The sequence below is a fragment of the Alnus glutinosa genome, chromosome 12, assembly GCF_958979055.1.
Source record: "Alnus glutinosa chromosome 12, dhAlnGlut1.1, whole genome shotgun sequence".
In the NCBI taxonomy this organism is placed as follows: Eukaryota; Viridiplantae; Streptophyta; class Magnoliopsida; order Fagales; family Betulaceae; genus Alnus; species Alnus glutinosa.
The window spans coordinates 22,304,577-22,321,504 of NC_084897.1; the positions used below are offsets into that span (position 1 = coordinate 22,304,577).

The 16,928-nt window shown below is 37.8% G+C and overlaps 3 protein-coding genes across 4 annotated transcripts; 1 reads left to right on the plus strand and 2 right to left on the minus strand.

Annotated features, from left to right (window-relative positions):
• Positions 1-504: 504 nt before the first annotated feature.
• On the minus strand, positions 505-1,375 carry LOC133852669 (uncharacterized). The gene is made up of 2 exons (XM_062289433.1): positions 861-1,375; positions 505-637 (listed from the first exon to the last, which is right to left on the minus strand). Exons 1-2 carry the CDS (start codon positions 1,373-1,375, stop codon positions 505-507), a joined length of 648 nt encoding a protein of 215 aa, XP_062145417.1.
• A 561-nt stretch (positions 1,376-1,936) lies between these two features.
• LOC133851642 (lon protease homolog 1, mitochondrial) lies at positions 1,937-13,563 on the minus strand. Its single transcript, XM_062288155.1, has 20 exons — positions 13,051-13,563; positions 11,668-11,733; positions 11,194-11,385; positions 11,024-11,089; positions 10,732-10,773; positions 10,490-10,612; positions 8,715-8,813; positions 8,425-8,490; positions 8,238-8,324; positions 8,040-8,079; positions 7,106-7,277; positions 6,743-6,867; positions 6,069-6,199; positions 5,861-5,965; positions 5,492-5,605; positions 4,808-4,975; positions 4,596-4,697; positions 4,066-4,371; positions 3,127-3,645; positions 1,937-2,663 (listed from the first exon to the last, which is right to left on the minus strand). The coding sequence occupies exons 1-20, from the start codon at positions 13,357-13,359 to the stop codon at positions 2,478-2,480; spliced, it is 3,018 nt and encodes a 1,005-aa protein (XP_062144139.1). The 5' UTR covers positions 13,360-13,563; the 3' UTR covers positions 1,937-2,477.
• A 197-nt stretch (positions 13,564-13,760) lies between these two features.
• Positions 13,761-16,688, plus strand: LOC133851042 (pentatricopeptide repeat-containing protein At1g09820). 2 transcript variants are annotated; one of them, XM_062287337.1, is made up of 2 exons: positions 13,761-15,892; positions 16,110-16,688. In XM_062287337.1, the coding sequence occupies exon 1, from the start codon at positions 13,841-13,843 to the stop codon at positions 15,665-15,667; it is 1,827 nt and encodes a 608-aa protein (XP_062143321.1). In that variant the 5' UTR covers positions 13,761-13,840; the 3' UTR covers positions 15,668-15,892; positions 16,110-16,688. The 2 variants fall into 2 exon arrangements, with proteins under 2 accessions (XP_062143321.1, XP_062143322.1); XM_062287338.1 differs by having other exon boundaries at positions 16,124-16,688.
• Positions 16,689-16,928: the final 240 nt, after the last annotated feature.

A 16,928-nucleotide genomic window follows, 5' to 3' on the forward strand; every position in this document is an offset into this window, starting at 1 on the left:
AGTGAATTATTTGTGTTAGAATATACCCCAAAAAGTTGTTCAAAACTCCCACCAAGGAGAAGATATTATGAAATTTTTTGTCTAAAATGAAAAAAAATAACTTTCCTGATTTGTAACTTCAGCCCATTCACATAATGGATAACCAAGAACTTTCAAAATGTCCGAAAGAAAGAGGTAAATGACACATCTTGGTTTGTAAAAATTTTCTACAAACTAATTTGTAAGTATCTTTTTTTTTTATGAATAATTGAACTATATTGACATCAAAACAACTGTACAAGCTCCAAAACCACAAACAGAAACAAAAGAGCAAACAAACTCTAAAACTTCTCAAACAAACCCAGCAAAACAAGCTGGAAACCAAACCGCAACCAAAACAAACAGTCAACAAGACAAGAAAACAAAAGAAAACAAACAAGCAGCTGGAACTAAAGATACAAAAGACTCATCAATATTCCAGCTCTTACATAGACTAATGTTTTCCTTCGTCTTTTGAAACTTTCCTTATCCTGCAATCCGAGTTCTCACCTCCCAGATGATCAACTTCAAAATTTGCATTTCTGTATGAGGATGGCCAGCATGTTTAATCTCATTTCTAGCTCTCCAAATCCCATAGACAATAGAACTAATAGCCAATCTACAAATAACACCAAACATAGATTTGGTTTTTCAGCTTCGACAACCTTCCATAATCAAATCCTGCCAATCAAAACAAGGACTTGGAACATTGCAACGCTTCATACACTCCTTCCATATTCTAGCACTGAAACTGCATAGGAAGAATAAATGATCCCGACTTTCAGTACAATTTCTATAAAACACACACTGCATATCTCCATTAAAACCCCCAAGATAACAACCTATCTCCAGTTGTTAGTCTATTGCGAAGAGTAAGCCAAAGAAGAAAGGCCTGCTTTGGGATGGCATAGGGAAACCAAACAAGAGACCACCACTCCACAACATTCTTCTTCTTACGCAGGAAATCCCAAGTATCAGAACTGGAATAAGAGCCACTCCTGAAAATTGTCCAGATCGGTTTATCTGCAACACGAAACTGAATTTCAAAAAGTTTGCTTTGAATTTCTACAAGAGAATCAGAGCGAGCAGGTTTCCAGCAACAATTACCATTTTGAATAACTGAATCCAACCTAGAATCCAACCTACTCTGAGAATCATATACAATTCTATAACCATATCTCTCCACCAACACACCAGATGGATGCCAATTATCAGTCCACAAGTGTATGCTCTTACCATCACCAATTTCATGTTTGAGAAAGCCCCTAGCAATCCCATGCAACTTCAAGATCTTTCTCCAACACCAGGAGCAGTTTTGGGGAATTTTCACGTACCAAAAACTATTCCCCTTCAACATGTAATTATGAATCTAGGCCACCCAAAGTGAACCAGAACGAGCAAATAAGATCCAAACATGTCTCATCATAGAAGACTTGTTCCAAACATCCAGATCTTTAAGCCCCAGACCACCCTCTTTTTTCGGATAACAAGGATCACTCCAAGCCACTTTGGCTTTAGCATAAGAGCTCTCATTTCCATTCCACAAAAACCTATTGAATCTGTGGTTTATGTCTTTCAAAGTCTTCTTAGGAAGGGTGGAAATACCCGTCCAATAGACTTGAAGACTATATAAGATAGAAGAGAGCAATTGCAATCTGCCTTCTGTCATCTGCAATTTGTAAGTATCTTTAACTTCAATAATCAACAAGGTTCAAAGAGAGGATGGGCTATTGATAAAGAATCACTTCCAAAATGACAGTTTAAGGAGACGTTCAAAAAGAAGGAAGCTGAAATATTCTGCAACATACACATTAACCCCGATGACAAGATAGATCATATGTATTGGGACTTTTCGGGGTCAACAGCCAAAAATTCTAGACTTTACCAACAAATTTGGTAGACGAAGACAATTTCAAAATTCTTATAAATGGAACTTACAAATATCAAGAATGTTCAGAGTGTAAAAACTTACATAAGAACCTCAATGGAAGACAGCAAATTACTTTGCACTGGAGGGTTTTTATTCCCCCTGGTTCAAGAACACAGGTATTTCGGGTATTTTTAACATAAATTTTGTTGTCTGTGATGTTTTCCACTCATATGCTATAATCCCAGTTCCAAAAAAGGGATCCCAAAAGGCTACAAACAAAATATATTAATCAACAACAGGCGAAGAATAAATCAATCTGCCATTAGCTTCTTTGGCCGCCACTTACCTCAGATAATTTCATACTTCTTACAAATGGGCGATGTCAATTTTACATGAATGAAAACAAGTAAATAATGGTGCATCATGTCATACCGAGCGATGAACAGTCTTGAGATCATCCGGATAAAAAAATGTAGTACAAAACTGGGATCGACTCTTATAGCTTGGGTTAAAAAAAGAACTCAACCCAGAATCCCAGAGAAAAAAAGGGGAGTTGTATGTCAAGAACGTACTGGCGGGCACAACCAGCTTATTTTCCCGTATTCTGGTCATTACCGAAAGCCAAATCAAATATCTGATCATAATCATCTACAAAGTGAACATCAAGGCCTTCTTTCACATTAGCTGCAAGCTCATCGAAATCCCTCCTGTTAGCCGAAGGGAATATGATGGTCCTTACTTCGCTCCTTCTTGCTGCTATAGTTTTTTCCTTAACCTGATTTTGCCCACAAGATGAAAGTTTCGTTAGATAAGATGAACAAAAATGTGCACAAAACACAGTACACCATAAGACATGGACAATGCAGCATGTCAATTGGTATTGGATCACAGAAATGATAAAAAACCCAAAGTTGGGATGAGAACCTGCAAGTCTCCATTTTAATATTTAAAGTTACAATTAGCCTTTGAGTTTGTTTTCAGACAAGTCTGAAAACAAACAAAAATGAAGCAGCCAAATTCAGGCCTTCCACGGACATCAGTTTTATGCCACATATATACATGAACTAAAATAATTAGACTAACTTACGAGTAAACATCCATCCCATTGGTTAAAATGTTAGGAGGTTTCTAAGGAAATGCACCAATAAAAAATACAAAAAGAGTATACAGAAACTTTTTAGGATGGCAGAATGTTAAGGACAGAAGACGACATATATATGGAGGTTTCTTTATCTTACCCCACCAATTGGAAGAATCTTCCCTGTTAGTGTAACTTCTCCAGTCATTGCTAGATCCCTCTTGACAGGCTTCTTCAGGGCAAGAGACAGCAAGGATGTGATCATGGTGCAACCAGCGCTAGGCCCGTCCTTGGGGGTGGCCCCTGAAGGAACATGAAGATGAAGCTTGGAATTTGCAAAGTAATGGCTATCTGGCTCTTTCTCAAGCAATATCGCTCTGGCAACGGTGTGAGCAATTTGAGCACTTTCTTTCATTACATCTCCAAGTTGGCCGGTGAGATTCAGGGCCCCTTTCCCCTCTCCTTGTTCAATTTGAGAGGTCTCTATATACAGGGTGGAGCCCCCCATGGCAGTCCAAGCAAGACCCATCACAACTCCAATTGGAGTCTGCTCATAGATCCGCTCAGCATGGAAAACAGGTTTTCCAACGAAATCAGATAGGTTTGATGCTTCGACCAAAACTTTCTTGTTAGTCTTAGTTGCTTCACTTTCCTGGATCTTTTTGGTATCTGTCACATCCTGTGAAGAGATTACAAATACAAAAGTTTTGAATTATTGAACATTATGAATCCACGATAAGGTAGCTTAATAGGTATTGGACCACAGTAGAAAAGAGTCAGAAAGTGCAATTTAACAAGTTAACCCAAAAACTACAGTGGACTTGCACACCTTCCCAGGTTTGCTATCAAATGTTTTTCCTTATTGAAACCTTTTCACATTATTCACTATAAAAGCAAAAATCTAGTAAATTTCCCCAAATAGGTCTGTGAAGTTCTCTTGCAACGGATTCCAGATAGGATAAAAACATATTCAGGTCAGAACACAACTTTTTTTCAAACGGAACCTTTTTCGTTTCTAAGTTTCAACTCAACTAAATTCAAAGAACAATATTCCTTTTACGGATATCCAGATTCCAAGAGTCTGTAATTTCTCTCATACCTCTGAATCCGAAGGTTGAGCAGCAGGGCACTGAGATTGATCAGCTGGGAGGTCCATTGCCACTGTGCCAGCTTCTGCAGAGATTTCAGTAGTTTGTCCATGGCTGCTATGTTCTACGGGGTCAGCTATAGTCTCACTTCCAACCACTTTTTCACTCGATCCATTAGCATATTCCACTTGAGCTTCCTCAGGTTCTGCAACCTGAACTACAGCATGTTCCACTTGAGCTTCCTCAGGTTCTGCAACCTGAACTCCAGCAACTGCCGGTTCGTTTGACGCTCGTTGTCTAACAAGTTGGAGAGCTATCTGCCAGTCCATAGTAGAAAGTTAAGCTACAACAGTCTGATGCAATTTAAGTAAAACAGTAGGGTTTGAAGCCATGTATCCCACTTGGTATTTTGGAAAAAATAATTGAAAATTGGTGTTTAAATGATGCATTCTGTGCTGTTATGGGTCATTATCACTAGATTGGTCATCTCAATATCATATAATTCCTGTGTTTATGATCTAGAAGTGATAGTTTAACAAACCTTGCGGTAAATCTTTTCTATGTGCTTCTGGAGATTCCGAACTCCTGCTTCTCGGCAATAATTTTCTATCAGAGCAAGAAGAGCTGCATCGGTCACTTCAACCTGGAATTAATTTTAGATATTCTCTTTTAGTGAAAAATGTCGTGTGCTTCCTCCATTATTTCTATGAGTACATTCATGCATGCAGGGCAGAGGGACAGAGTGATCTACACCTGCTCAGGTTTGATTCCACATGCTTCACGCGTAGTCTTCTCCAAATAGTCTCTTGCAATGTGCATTTTCTCGTCAGTAATATATCCAGCAATAGCAATGACCTCCATTCTATCCAAAAGAGGACTGGGTATCATTTCCACAACATTTGCTGTGCAGACAAACAGAACCTGCAACATGAGGCATCAAGGTAAGAAGATTTTCAGATACCCCAAATATCATGTAAATGACAAGTAAACTATCCCTATTGTCTGACAAACATGTACAAGGACACTATAAAATGTGTGAAGTACCCCTGCCAGCCACAACCCCAGTACAGGATGTGTTTCAAAATATGCCTATTGTCTGACACATAACTAACACACGTGCAACAAAGAGAGGAACATGTCACAACTTACCACAAGTACCCTCATCTATCTTCCCTTAGCTCATTTGTTGCATGCATATTACGGAATATGTAAAGGACCTACGTTGTGCATGCTGCACAACACATATACATCATCTCAGACAAAGTTCAAGAATAACAACAACGTAACGCTTCAATAATACAGCCACCCCGGAATCTTGTATCAAAGTCCATTTAACACGGAAATTTACCACTTAATAGAACAACACAGAAACCTAGTTGTAAGACAAAGCTTGCAGAAATACAATCTCAAAGGTCTCCACATCACAACATAACTAACCTTTGATAGGTCAATTGGGACATCAAGATAGTGGTCTAGAAAATTAGCATTTTGCTCAGGATCAAGAAGCTCCAACATTGCACTTGCTGGATCACCAGCATGTCCCCTTCCCAACTGCCACAAAACACATCATATTTGAAGATTGAACTTTTTTTTTGGTAAGTTATTTGAAGATTAAACTCATTCCATTAATTATATATATATATATATATATATATATATATATATAGTAACTTAGTTGTAATCAGAATAGAGCATCCATGTGCTAACGAACAAGTCAAAAAGTAATCATTTCATAGTGTTAACGGAAACCAGAAAACAAAGCTATTCAGGTCTAAGATTAATAAAGCCAACCAGAAATATCTTTACCTTGTCAACCTCATCAATCAGAACAAGAGGATTTGCTGTTCCTACATTTTTTAGGCACTGCACCATCTTTCCTGGCATAGCACCAATATAGGTTCGGCGATGCCCCTGCAAATAAGGTTAGGAGTTAATGGAACAAGAAATATTTGCATAATATCACTGTACAAGCATGCATTTATTTTTGTCCAAATATAAATAAATGTTTAACTACCTTGATTTCAGCAACATCAGATAATCCTCCAACGGAAAATCGGAAGAAGTTACGGTTCAAGGCACGGGCAATAGAACGACCTATGCTGGTTTTGCCCACCCCAGGTGGTCCAGAGAGACAGATTATTTTTCCTGTGATGCATTAAAAAAAAAAAAAATCAAGAATGATGAACTACTGTTGATTAGCAGAAATATGCAACACAATCACAATATTAAAAGGACTAAGTTCAAAAGTAACACAGAGATCAGTGTCTGAAAATAAAGGGCTGCTACAGCCACTGTAGAATATAGTGTCTTTGATACTTGAGCAATGGAGCAGGATTGAGAACTTAAAGCCTTTACAAAATAAGTACTTTGTGCCCAATATTGACCTCACGAATTAATGTAGATTTATTTCTACATCTTTTATTTGCTCCATTCCAAATACACCCTGAATAAATTACCTTTGAACCACACCAAAAGACAGTTATCTGGCAGATGACATCAAGCAATCATGCCACTTATGTTTAGTATTACTTTGAAAATGACAAGTACATAGTGAGCAGTATCATATGCTGAATGTATGAACTCATGAAAAGGACAAAACCATCACTGTTCAGGAAATACGGCAATAGGCAGGCAATAAAACTTTTAATTTATTATGGAATCATAAAAAACAAAGAAAGCTATAACAACCTTGGGAGGTTCCTCTGAGATTTCCAACAGCTATGAATTCCAATATCCTTTCCTTTACATCAGCTAATCCATAATGGTCTTCATCAAGAATTTTATGTGCCCGAAGGACATCAAAGTTCTCATCGCTGCAATTGGCAATCCCAAATAAAATAAATTATTATTCTCATATTATGCATAAATTCCATTATAAAAGGATAAAAAACTTTAGGACCATATTTTAATGGGGTTAAAAACAGTTATCCATTCCATTCTGTAGTTGAACTGAATGACAACAAATATAAAATTTCATCAGCCTCGGCATAGATATGAATAGGACAGCTTTGGCAACTTAAAAACATGACTTAGTTGAAGGAGGAAACAAACCTATAATTTCCCCAAGGAAGAGCAGTCAACCAATCCAAATAGTTACGTGTTACATTAAATTCACTCGAACTGGCTTCTAAAAGCTGCAGCTTCGTTAGCTCTTCTTCTATAACTTGCAAAACATGAGGTGGGCATTTCTCCCTGTTTGGTTCAAGCCTTTCCCTAAACTTTGCTGCAGCACAGTAGTAAAGTGATGCCAAAAGTCAAACTGATGAAATAAACAACTTAAATTGGACAAACATATTACTTCTCTTTTTCCACCAAAGGGCTGCACAAAGGTTCAATCAGATCCATGGATAGCCCTTGATTCATATGACATCATACAATCACACAAATCAATAAAAAGGTCACAACAGTTAGAATCATCCAATTACAAGCGGATCCTGCTTCTGTTCTTAAGACTAAAGGGAGTAGAGAGGTTAAGAACTTAGAATGTTTGATTAATTTTGACGCTATGGGTGTTCGTTCTAGCCGGGGTAAAGGCAAAAGGACTATTGATGTAATGTAGTCTAGGGTGTTTTTGGCGGGTTTAGGGCTTGGGCTTTGGGTCTTGGTTTCTCGGCTGATTGTGGGTTTTGTGGGTTTTCTCTTTTTTCTTTTTTCTTTTTTTGGCTTGCTCATATTTGGTTTCCTTTGTATACTTCATGTATGCTTAGGGGCGCCATACGCTTTTTTAATATATTTCTTTGCTTACCTATCAAAAAAAAATCATCCAATTAGGTCAATAGTATGAACTTCAAGTTTCTATATATACTCCCATGGGAACCTTTTTTTTTGATGAATTATACTCCCTTGGGAACTAACCATGTCAAACCTTGAAAATACAGCTTTCAGTTACCAATGGACTTTCAATGAAGTTACCAAGTGAAACTTTTTGAGAAGGAAACCAGCTACTTAATCCTGTTTCAAAGAAGAGATAAGAGATAGAACTAACCAGAAAGTGCTGTTTTGTCATCCGTCTCCAATCCCAATTCCTGCATCAATGCGAGTGATGTAAATTACAATATGGGCCAAGGTTAAAACAAGGGAAATGGATACTCTTTAAAGCTGCCAGCAATGAAAGGATATCACAAATGAGAAATAAGATACATGTGTGTGTGTGTGTGTGTAGACACAATATAGTGGAGCCTACCTTCTTTATGGCCTTAAGCTGTTCATTCAACAAGTAGCGTCGCTGCTCACCACTGATCTTTTCTTCAATTGCCTTCGCAATTGATTCCTAATTATGGGCCCAGGGAGGAAAAAAAAAGAATAAGAATCAAATTATGATCAAGAATTTAAAAAGAGAAGAGTAATTCATAAACAATGGCATGAGGTACCTGGATCTTGCTGATTTCCATTTCTTTCTTCACTAATTCAAGTGTAAGTTTTAAACGTTTATACACCTGAGTCAGCAAATGATACAGAGTCACAAAAGCAGTTTGACTGTAGCAACCTCAAATATAAAGATTTAAAAGTGCATGTTTTAGATGCTAGATAACAGAAGGTTTTGAAGGTTCACATCTCCTGCATCATAATTGCTTTTATGAGTGTTTCTAATTATACTCCACAAAAATACCAAGCTCTTGAAGATCAGTCATCAAGACTAAGATTGCCGATTTTTACGTACATCTAGCTCTTCAAGCACTAGCTGGCATTGCAATTTGTTCGCACCAGATATTGCAGCTCCAAAATCTGCTAACCTTGGAAAATTAAAATCACCTATATGCTGCAGATTTCAAGAGAAAACAGAAAAGTCAATGCCACCAAACGTAGCTATGCGGTTGAATTGATCACAGACTGCAGCGACAAAATATGACAAAATATATCAATGAGCGAAGACATTTTCATTAAACATTTTCTAGCTACATCATTCATTATTGTAAAAATATTATTAACCCAACTCATTATTGACAAAGCAAAGAAAAAGAGGGGAAAAACACAATCTTTCCCTATCAATCAAAGATTAGCTTGTATGGATCATAACAGATGGCCAACAACTGAACCCAATCAAACCAGAGATTTTATCTTAGTTCATATATTCAGAAACACTCAATTCAATTTGGAACTGATTGACTTGAAGATGGAAAGCAAGTAGTCATCTTCTGCATAGAAGCTATATCACAACACTGAGATAACAAGAAACTAGGACCAAATCAAAGGTTGCCACAATAATAGCAAAACCGAATATCATCAACATATATAAATTATTATAAGAAAGTTACTTTAAACAAACGTGATAGGTGATAGGCCCCACCTTTTCTGTGTAACCTTAATCAAAGGAGGAAAAGGCATATTGAACCCAAGCAATCATTGTCATGTTTGTCTTTAACGTCAGTGTTCTTTGATGCATATAATTCTCAATATGCATATAAATAGTACATTCTGCTGCACACAGCCCATTATTGGCAGTATAATGTAACTCTGTGTTTATACATCCCTCTGACCAGATGGTAAAGTCCAATTTACACTACTTTTTGTTCCCCTTTTTGATAGGTTAATATAACTTAAGCACCCATCAGAAATTTCAACTGAAATATTATTCAATAAAGTGATTATTCAAACAAGCTGGCTTAAAACCAATATCTTTTTGGATTGACAATGAACAAACAAGCTTTTTATGTTGAAGACATGGTTCTTGGTTTGTGTCATTAGCAACATTGTTATGCAGGCCGATGAATTCTGTGGCTTTGAAGATTGTATACTTGAAATACAACATCAAGAAGGGTGCATTAGGGGGCTAGATAATCCATAACAGGGCTAGGTTAAAGTCACTTAAGAAATTTTACGAGTGCTTTTTCTAGATGGTAAAATGGAGAAGCATCTTTGAAATAGTTCGAGCATTAAAAATTACATAAGAAAGAAAAGATTTAAATCCTCATTCAATGGATTATATGGCTTTCAATCATTTTATCAGAGAAAGATGATCTTCAACTTTTTAATCAAATCCAGTAGTGGTGACGCATATTCTTCATTTAAGTGAATAAGATCATCAAGCTACCACACAATTTACCCATACTTTCCCAAAATTGTTCCTTCCTCTTTCATTTCTTCCCTCTTCCTCTATTAGAAGACTGGCAATAGAATTCTTACAAAGCTTGGATTAAACCAAAGTTTTGGAATTTAAGGAGCCACATAGAGACCAAGGCAAAAAAGCACTATTACCTAGGTACCAAACATAAGAGCATTTGCATGGAAAAGATGAGGAAAAGATGAGGAAAATCTGTAGACCTAATAAATGTAACAATACTATAAAGCCTCAATGCAGCTGTATGAGTTATGAGACAAATTACGAATGACGCAACCTTCCCAGAGTGAAGAAAAGGAAAAAAAAAATTAACGATGAAGCTCACAAGCATACAACACCCCTGAAAACCAGAAAGAAAATAATAAAAAAGGACAGACCTGAGTGTAAGTTTGAACATGATCTCTCCAAAGGGAACTAGTCTTCAGGACATCTCTTAAGGTTGATATAACCTCAAATGATGTTGCTTTTATGACATCATCATCCTTGTTATATGGTTTATCCTGAAATATAAAATAGAAACCATTGAAATAGTTTTACTATATATATATATAATGCGTATGGAACCTTTAATCTACAAATAAATTGATTGTTGAATTGAGAACATTTAAGGTGGGCGTGCCTTGAGATGGTCAACTTTTACAGTAAGCGGATCCTCGCTAGCCTGAACAAAAGCCATAAATTATTCAGCTCAGAGATGTTCACATATTACATTTTTAAAATAAAAAATAAAAAAACTTAAGCTTATGCATGTTGTGGTGACTTCATCCCGTACTTGGAACATTTTGATCAATTCATTAAAATCACATAAATGCATCTACGCCATACACATTGAAATCAAAAGGAGGAGCAGCAAATATGCTTAATAAAGAAACCAAGAAATATTGCAGTGATTTTGGTTCCTTCATACTCACCATTTCTGTGATTCGAAGCCGTCTATGACCAATAAGGATTACTTGATCGCCTTGTATACTTGAAATCTGGTACATTAAGATATAAATTAACACAGCATTATCAGTTATAAGCTTTTCTCATCAATACGAACTTTTTGAGAGCATTACAAAAATTCCAACCTACAAGGTACCTGGGCAAGTGTACCAACTTCGTGAAGACGATTCAACAAATCTTTTCCCTTTAATTCATATATGCTTTTCTCGGATTCAGAACCAGATACCACACTAGGATCAGTCCCTGGCTCATCTTTAAGAAGGAAAGCACCAGCATATGGGGCTTGCCGTTTTCGACTTTCATTTAAAGCTGCTAATACTTTACGATCCTGCATTAGAGGTATTAAATTTGTTAGAGATCCAAAGTTCTGAATTATGAGCCCTGCTCCACCAAAAAGTTGATAAAGTTTATATACTGGTTAGAAAATACAGTTATGTATACTTCAAACATTACAATTAACTTGAACTCAGACATTACAATTAACTTGTACGAACATTGCAACAACAGCAGCTTGGGAAATTGACCCCAGTAGATTATGAGACATGCCAGCACTAAAAATAAGGATTCAGAGAGAAAATTAGTTTTGACTTAATTCAGGAGCCTGACAAACCTTAACAGAAATTGGCATGTAGAATCCTGGGAAAAGTGGTCTATGTGGCAACGGTAAGGCCAAAACCTGCACCCAAAAAATGAATTTTTTGTCATTTAGGGGAAAAAATTGAAGGAACATCATTGACAGATTGACACCAAGAAACGATTGGTCAGTTATCTCAAAGTTCTCCCAAAGGAGGAATTTAGTTTGGATAGAACTAACTTGCATGGGAATCAAAGAAAATATCAACTTCATAAAAGTAAAATCTCTAAACAACACTTTCTGCCAAAGTTGAAAACATAGCAAAAGCACATTACAAAATCCATTACAATATAACAATCACGCAAGCAGCAGAGCGGTGCACAATAATGCTATTGACATCTAGATGACTTGTGGCATATCTGATATAAGATTGCAAGTACAGTAATACTACACACTCTCATTCTCACACTTCCTGACATCGTTTTTAAAATCAGCATTGGATTTTTTGATCCATAGGTAATTTTAAAAGCCACATCAGGGAGTGTAAAAGTGGGAGTGTGTGTAGCATTCCTCTTGCTAGTATAGTTAATTACCAGCATTTTCTTTCTTGAGACTTTTACCTAGGTTAGCCAAAAAATGTGTGACCAACTGCGGACTGTGGTTCCCCCTTAACATTTTCTAAAATATGCTATTCATAAAAAAATTAAAAATTAATTACACTTAAATGTTCTACCATAATCAAACGATCTACAATCCTCCAAAACAATATTTCAAGGAGTTTTACACCACAGTGCTTGAAGAAACGGACCCATAATTAAATTTAAGTTTCATTGTACTTGGACCCACCTCATTTCCTGGAGCGTGCTGAACGACACCATTCCTAAAAACCAAGAATTTGACTATCAAACTATGAATAACCAACCTGAAACACAATCGGGCTGCTTTAATTTAAACAACAAAAGAAAAAACATGTCTATCCAAAGTAATGCACCCGAAGTCAACGGCTTCAACCCCAAAACCCACGATTACTAGCATGACTTAAAGTTAAACTTGCTACATGAATGTACGTGAAATTTAACACTCTCTTCTCACTAAGAAAACGTACAAAAATACAAACTTATCACACAAATCGCAATTCGCAAAACAGCTACTTTTTTGTTTTCATATGATAAATTCCCAAACTCGACTTCGTTTAATTCGCCAATGAAAACCAACCCACATAAACAAATAAAATGCACAAAACCAACATCAACTTTTACATTATATCTATCCAATTCAACCATTTGGCTTAGTTTAATTACAATTTCCATTTTCCTAACCCAGAAAGAAAGTTATTAAAACCGAAAACAAAATCAATTTTTTTTTTTCTTTTCTTTCACTTTCCTATCAACCAAACAAAAACTTTTCGACGAAACCAACCGTGAGGTAGTCCTCGGGCCTCGGATACGTGGGCACAATGGCCGAGGAGGACTTGGGCTCGACCTCCTCGGCGTCAGACTCGGCCGCCTTGACCTCGATGTGGACCACCTGGTCCGACCCGTCGCCCGAAGAGTCCGAGCAGAAGAACGCTCTCGGACCCAACGAATTGGGGCTTCTCCGAGTCAGTCCCCCAATCGAACTCAGCGCCCTGAGCAGAGGACTCGACCACTCGGCGGGCCCGGGTCGGATCGCTGGTAGGATGTGGAGCTTGCCGCGGAGGGCCGAGGAGGAGGAGAGGAGCTTCAACATTGGTGGTGGAGAAGGTAAATAGATTGGGATTGAGGGGTAAAGTTGGGATTTTGAATGGGTTTTCCTTGCCCTAGTTTGGGTGGGAAAGGAGCGCCATTGGTGGAGCTTGAAGGAGAGAGAGAAGGGAGGGGTTGGGTTTTCTGTGTTTAAGAATTTGTTAAAACCCTACGTAAACCCTTGTGGAGATGTAGATTGACAAAAATGGCCTTTCGTTCACAAAAATGGGATTTTGTCCCTTTCTTTTCTGTATTGGTATGAGGGCTGAGGCATTGAGGCCGCGTGAGACATTTTCAAAGGTTCTTCAAAAAAAAAAAAAAAAAAAACATTTTAAAAGGTTAATTATGGAACAAGAAATGGTGGACCCTCTATGTCGTTTCTTCCATTCTGATGGCCAAACGCTGCGTCTTAAGCTTCGTTTACTTGTTTCTCGGCCATCTCTCTTCTCTGCTCTTTCTCTCTCTAACAGCTTCAGGATTTCTTGATGCATCGAAGATCCGAGCTCTTCTCGGGAAAATTTGTACATGGTTTTTTCCCGAGAAACAAACAGATCCTTAGGCCTTTCTGTTCTTCAGAATCCACTGCAACGAGACCCACCTCAGACTCCCTCAACATCCCATTTCTCTCAGACCTCATATCAAAGCAACACTGGTCAGAGCTGAAGACCCATCTCAAAACCACAATCCCCACCACGCTTCTCCACCAGTTGCTCGGCTCAGAGGCCGACCCAGAGCTCACTCTCAGGTACTTTAACTGGTCCCAGAAGGTTCTCAAACTCTCACACCCTCTTGAACTCTCTTGTAAGCTCTTATACTCACTGGCCAATGCCAAAAAGTACTCCAAAATCAGGGCTTTCTTAAACAATTTTGTTAAAGATGAGAATTTGCATTCGAATTCTTCGATTTTTCATGCGCTTTCTATGTTTGGCAATAAGTTTTGTGCTAATTCGTTAATAGTTGATATGCTAGTGTTAGCGTATGTGAGAAATTCGAAGACCCATTTGGGTTTTGAGGCGTTTAAGCGAGCTGGGGATTACGGGTTCAGGTTATCCGTGTTTTCGTGTAATCCACTATTGAGTGCTTTGGTGAAGGAGAGTGCAATTGGGGATGTGGAGTATGTGTATAAGGAGATGATGAGAAGGAGGATTGAGCCTAATGTGATTACGTTTAATGTTGTAGTTAATGGGTTATGTAAGGTTGGGAAGTTGAATAAGGCTGGGGATGTTATCGAGGACATGAAGGCGAGGGGGATTTCACCAAATGTAGTCACATATAATACTCTCATTGTTGGGTATTGCAAGATGGGTAGGGTGGGAAAGATGTATAAGGCTGATGCCATTTTGAAGGAGATGCTGGCGAATAAAATTTGCCCGAATGAGGTTACTTATAATACTTTGATTGATGGGTTCTGTAAGGATGAGAATGTATCGGCTGCAAAAAAGGTGTTTGAGGAATTGCAGAGGCAGGGCTTGAAACCCAATGTGTTAACGTATAACTCGCTGATTAATGGGCTGTGTTGCGATGGGAAGCTTGACGAGGCCATTGGCTTGCTGGATGAAATGTTGGGTTTGGGTTTGAAACCGAATGTTGTTACTTATAATGTGCTTATAAATGGGTTTTGTAAGAGGAAGATGATAAAGGAAGCTAGAGAGTTGTTTGATGATATAATGGGAAAACGGTTGGCTCCTAATGCTATAACATTTAATACATTGATTGATGCTTATTGTAAGAATGGGATGATGGAGGAAGCATTTGTGCTGCAAACTTTAATGTTAGAGAAGGGGATTTTCCCCCTCGCTTCAACCTATAATTGCTTAATTGGCGGCTTGTGTAGAAAGGGGGATATAGAAGCAGCCAGGAAGCTTATAATTGAAATGGAGCATAAGGGGCTCAGAGCTGATCTTGTAACATATAATATCTTGGTAGATTCATTATGCAGGGGAGGGGAGTCAAGAAAGGCAGCAAGACTCTTGAATGTGATGTTTAAGTTGGGTTTGAGCCCGAGTCATGTGACATACAATACTTTGATGGATGGCTATTGTACGGAAGGTAACCTCAAGGCAGCCTTAAATGTGAGGATGCAGATGGAGAAGGAAGGGAAGCGGGCGAATGTGGTGACCTATAATGTGTTGATTAAAGGTTTTTGTAAGAAGGGCAGGCTAGAAGATGCAAATGGACTTCTTAATGAGATGTTGGAAAGGGGTTTGATCCCAAATCGGACCACTTACGATGTGGTAAGAGTGGAAATGATGGAGAAAGGTTTTATTCCTGACATAGAAGGGCATCTGTATAATGTATCTATCAGCTCTTGACCTTTGAAATGAGAAATGGAATTGTTATCACAATTGCCAATGAATCTTGGGGAACACAAGTGCATGAAAATTGCAGAACGAGTCCTCATGTCACAAGTTATACATGTCTAGTTCGATCTGATATGTTTAGATTGTTGCAGTTCAAGATCACAGTACACGGCTCATGAGGAGTATTTTCCCACACTGTTAAAAGTCTTTGGAGCTTGTCATCCCTTTCCAATTCAGGTGCATTTTTCTGAACCTCTAGCTGAAATGCCTGTGTAATAAAATCCTCTAAGAAATTATTGATGATGTTAAGGGTCCGTAATTAGTTACTCTCATTTTACGTATAAACTCAATGGTGGCCATCTGTATCCTTTGCATTCAACTTACAAAAAGAAAAATTTAGAGGATTGCATTGCTGTTGATTTTTGTCATTCTTAGTTCTATCATCTGTTAATAGGTGCTTTCCAATAGTGAATCTGCTAGGCGGTCAAGAATCAACAAGCAGAAGTGCATCAAGGATCTGACAAATGATATCAGCTGGTTGCCAAAATCAATATAATATGAGCTGGGGAACAAATTACTGCCAAGATGCAGTACTAAGACAGTTGTATGCTTAAAATGTAAATACAGTTTGTCGTGGTCATTTCCAATTTCTCTAATCCTAGGTCACAACCTTAAATGTTGGGTCTTCATGAGTTTAGTACAAGTGTGTTGGTAAAGTTCCCGGTTAGGCGACACGAGCTGTTATAAAGTGTTTCTGATCTCCTTCTGTAAAACAGTATAGCAATAAGAGTGCTTGCTGGGGGTGCCAGCTGGTCCCACTTCGATACTTAAGTCAATTTCTTTGGTAAAATAACAACAATACTTTGATAATAATAATCTTAACCTTTTGATACCTGGAGGTTGGTATGTATTTATATTGAAGGGTTGAGACGATTAACCCTTTGAAACGAGGGAGAACGTATCTCTGATCGTGGTTTCCGAAATGTGGGTTACTGCTTGTCTCGGAATGTAAGTCTTTTGATAATTCGGAACATGTACAATGACGTGATGTCGCGAGCACCCAAAAATAAAACCTTACTTCTAAAAATATAAATGTAGTAGTGTAAGTAAGGGTCGATCCCACGGAGAATAATTAGCCGGATTTTATGCTACGTGAACAAGGATGGGGGGTTTTAAGTATGAAAATAATTTTAAGAAAAATAACAAAGAAACAATTTAAAATATCAATCAAGTAAGAAAACATTGGTCTAAGTCAACTTCCACCGTCGGAATT

Bases quoted from the DNA above. Each gene is read 5' to 3' on its own strand.
- LOC133851642 (XM_062288155.1), bottom strand. From the start codon at position 13,359: ATGTTGAAGCTCCTCTCCTCCTCCTCGGCCCTCCGCGGCAAGCTCCAC. The intron at 8,080-8,237 runs GTAGGCTCCACT...GCATTGATGCAG, and splicing joins AGCTTAAGGCCATAAAGAAG to GAATTGGGATTGGAGACGGA. The intron at 4,976-5,491 runs GTTAGTTATGTT...CTCATGTTGCAG, and splicing joins TCCCAATTGACCTATCAAAG to GTTCTGTTTGTCTGCACAGC.
- LOC133851042 (XM_062287337.1), top strand. From the start codon at position 13,841: ATGCATCGAAGATCCGAGCTCTTCTCGGGAAAATTTGTACATGGTTTT.
- LOC133852669 (XM_062289433.1), bottom strand. From the start codon at position 1,375: ATGTTGAAGGGGAATAGTTTTTGGTACGTGAAAATTCCCCAAAACTGC. The intron at 638-860 runs GTTGTTATCTTG...TGTTATTTGTAG, and splicing joins AGACTAACAACTGGAGATAG to ATTGGCTATTAGTTCTATTG.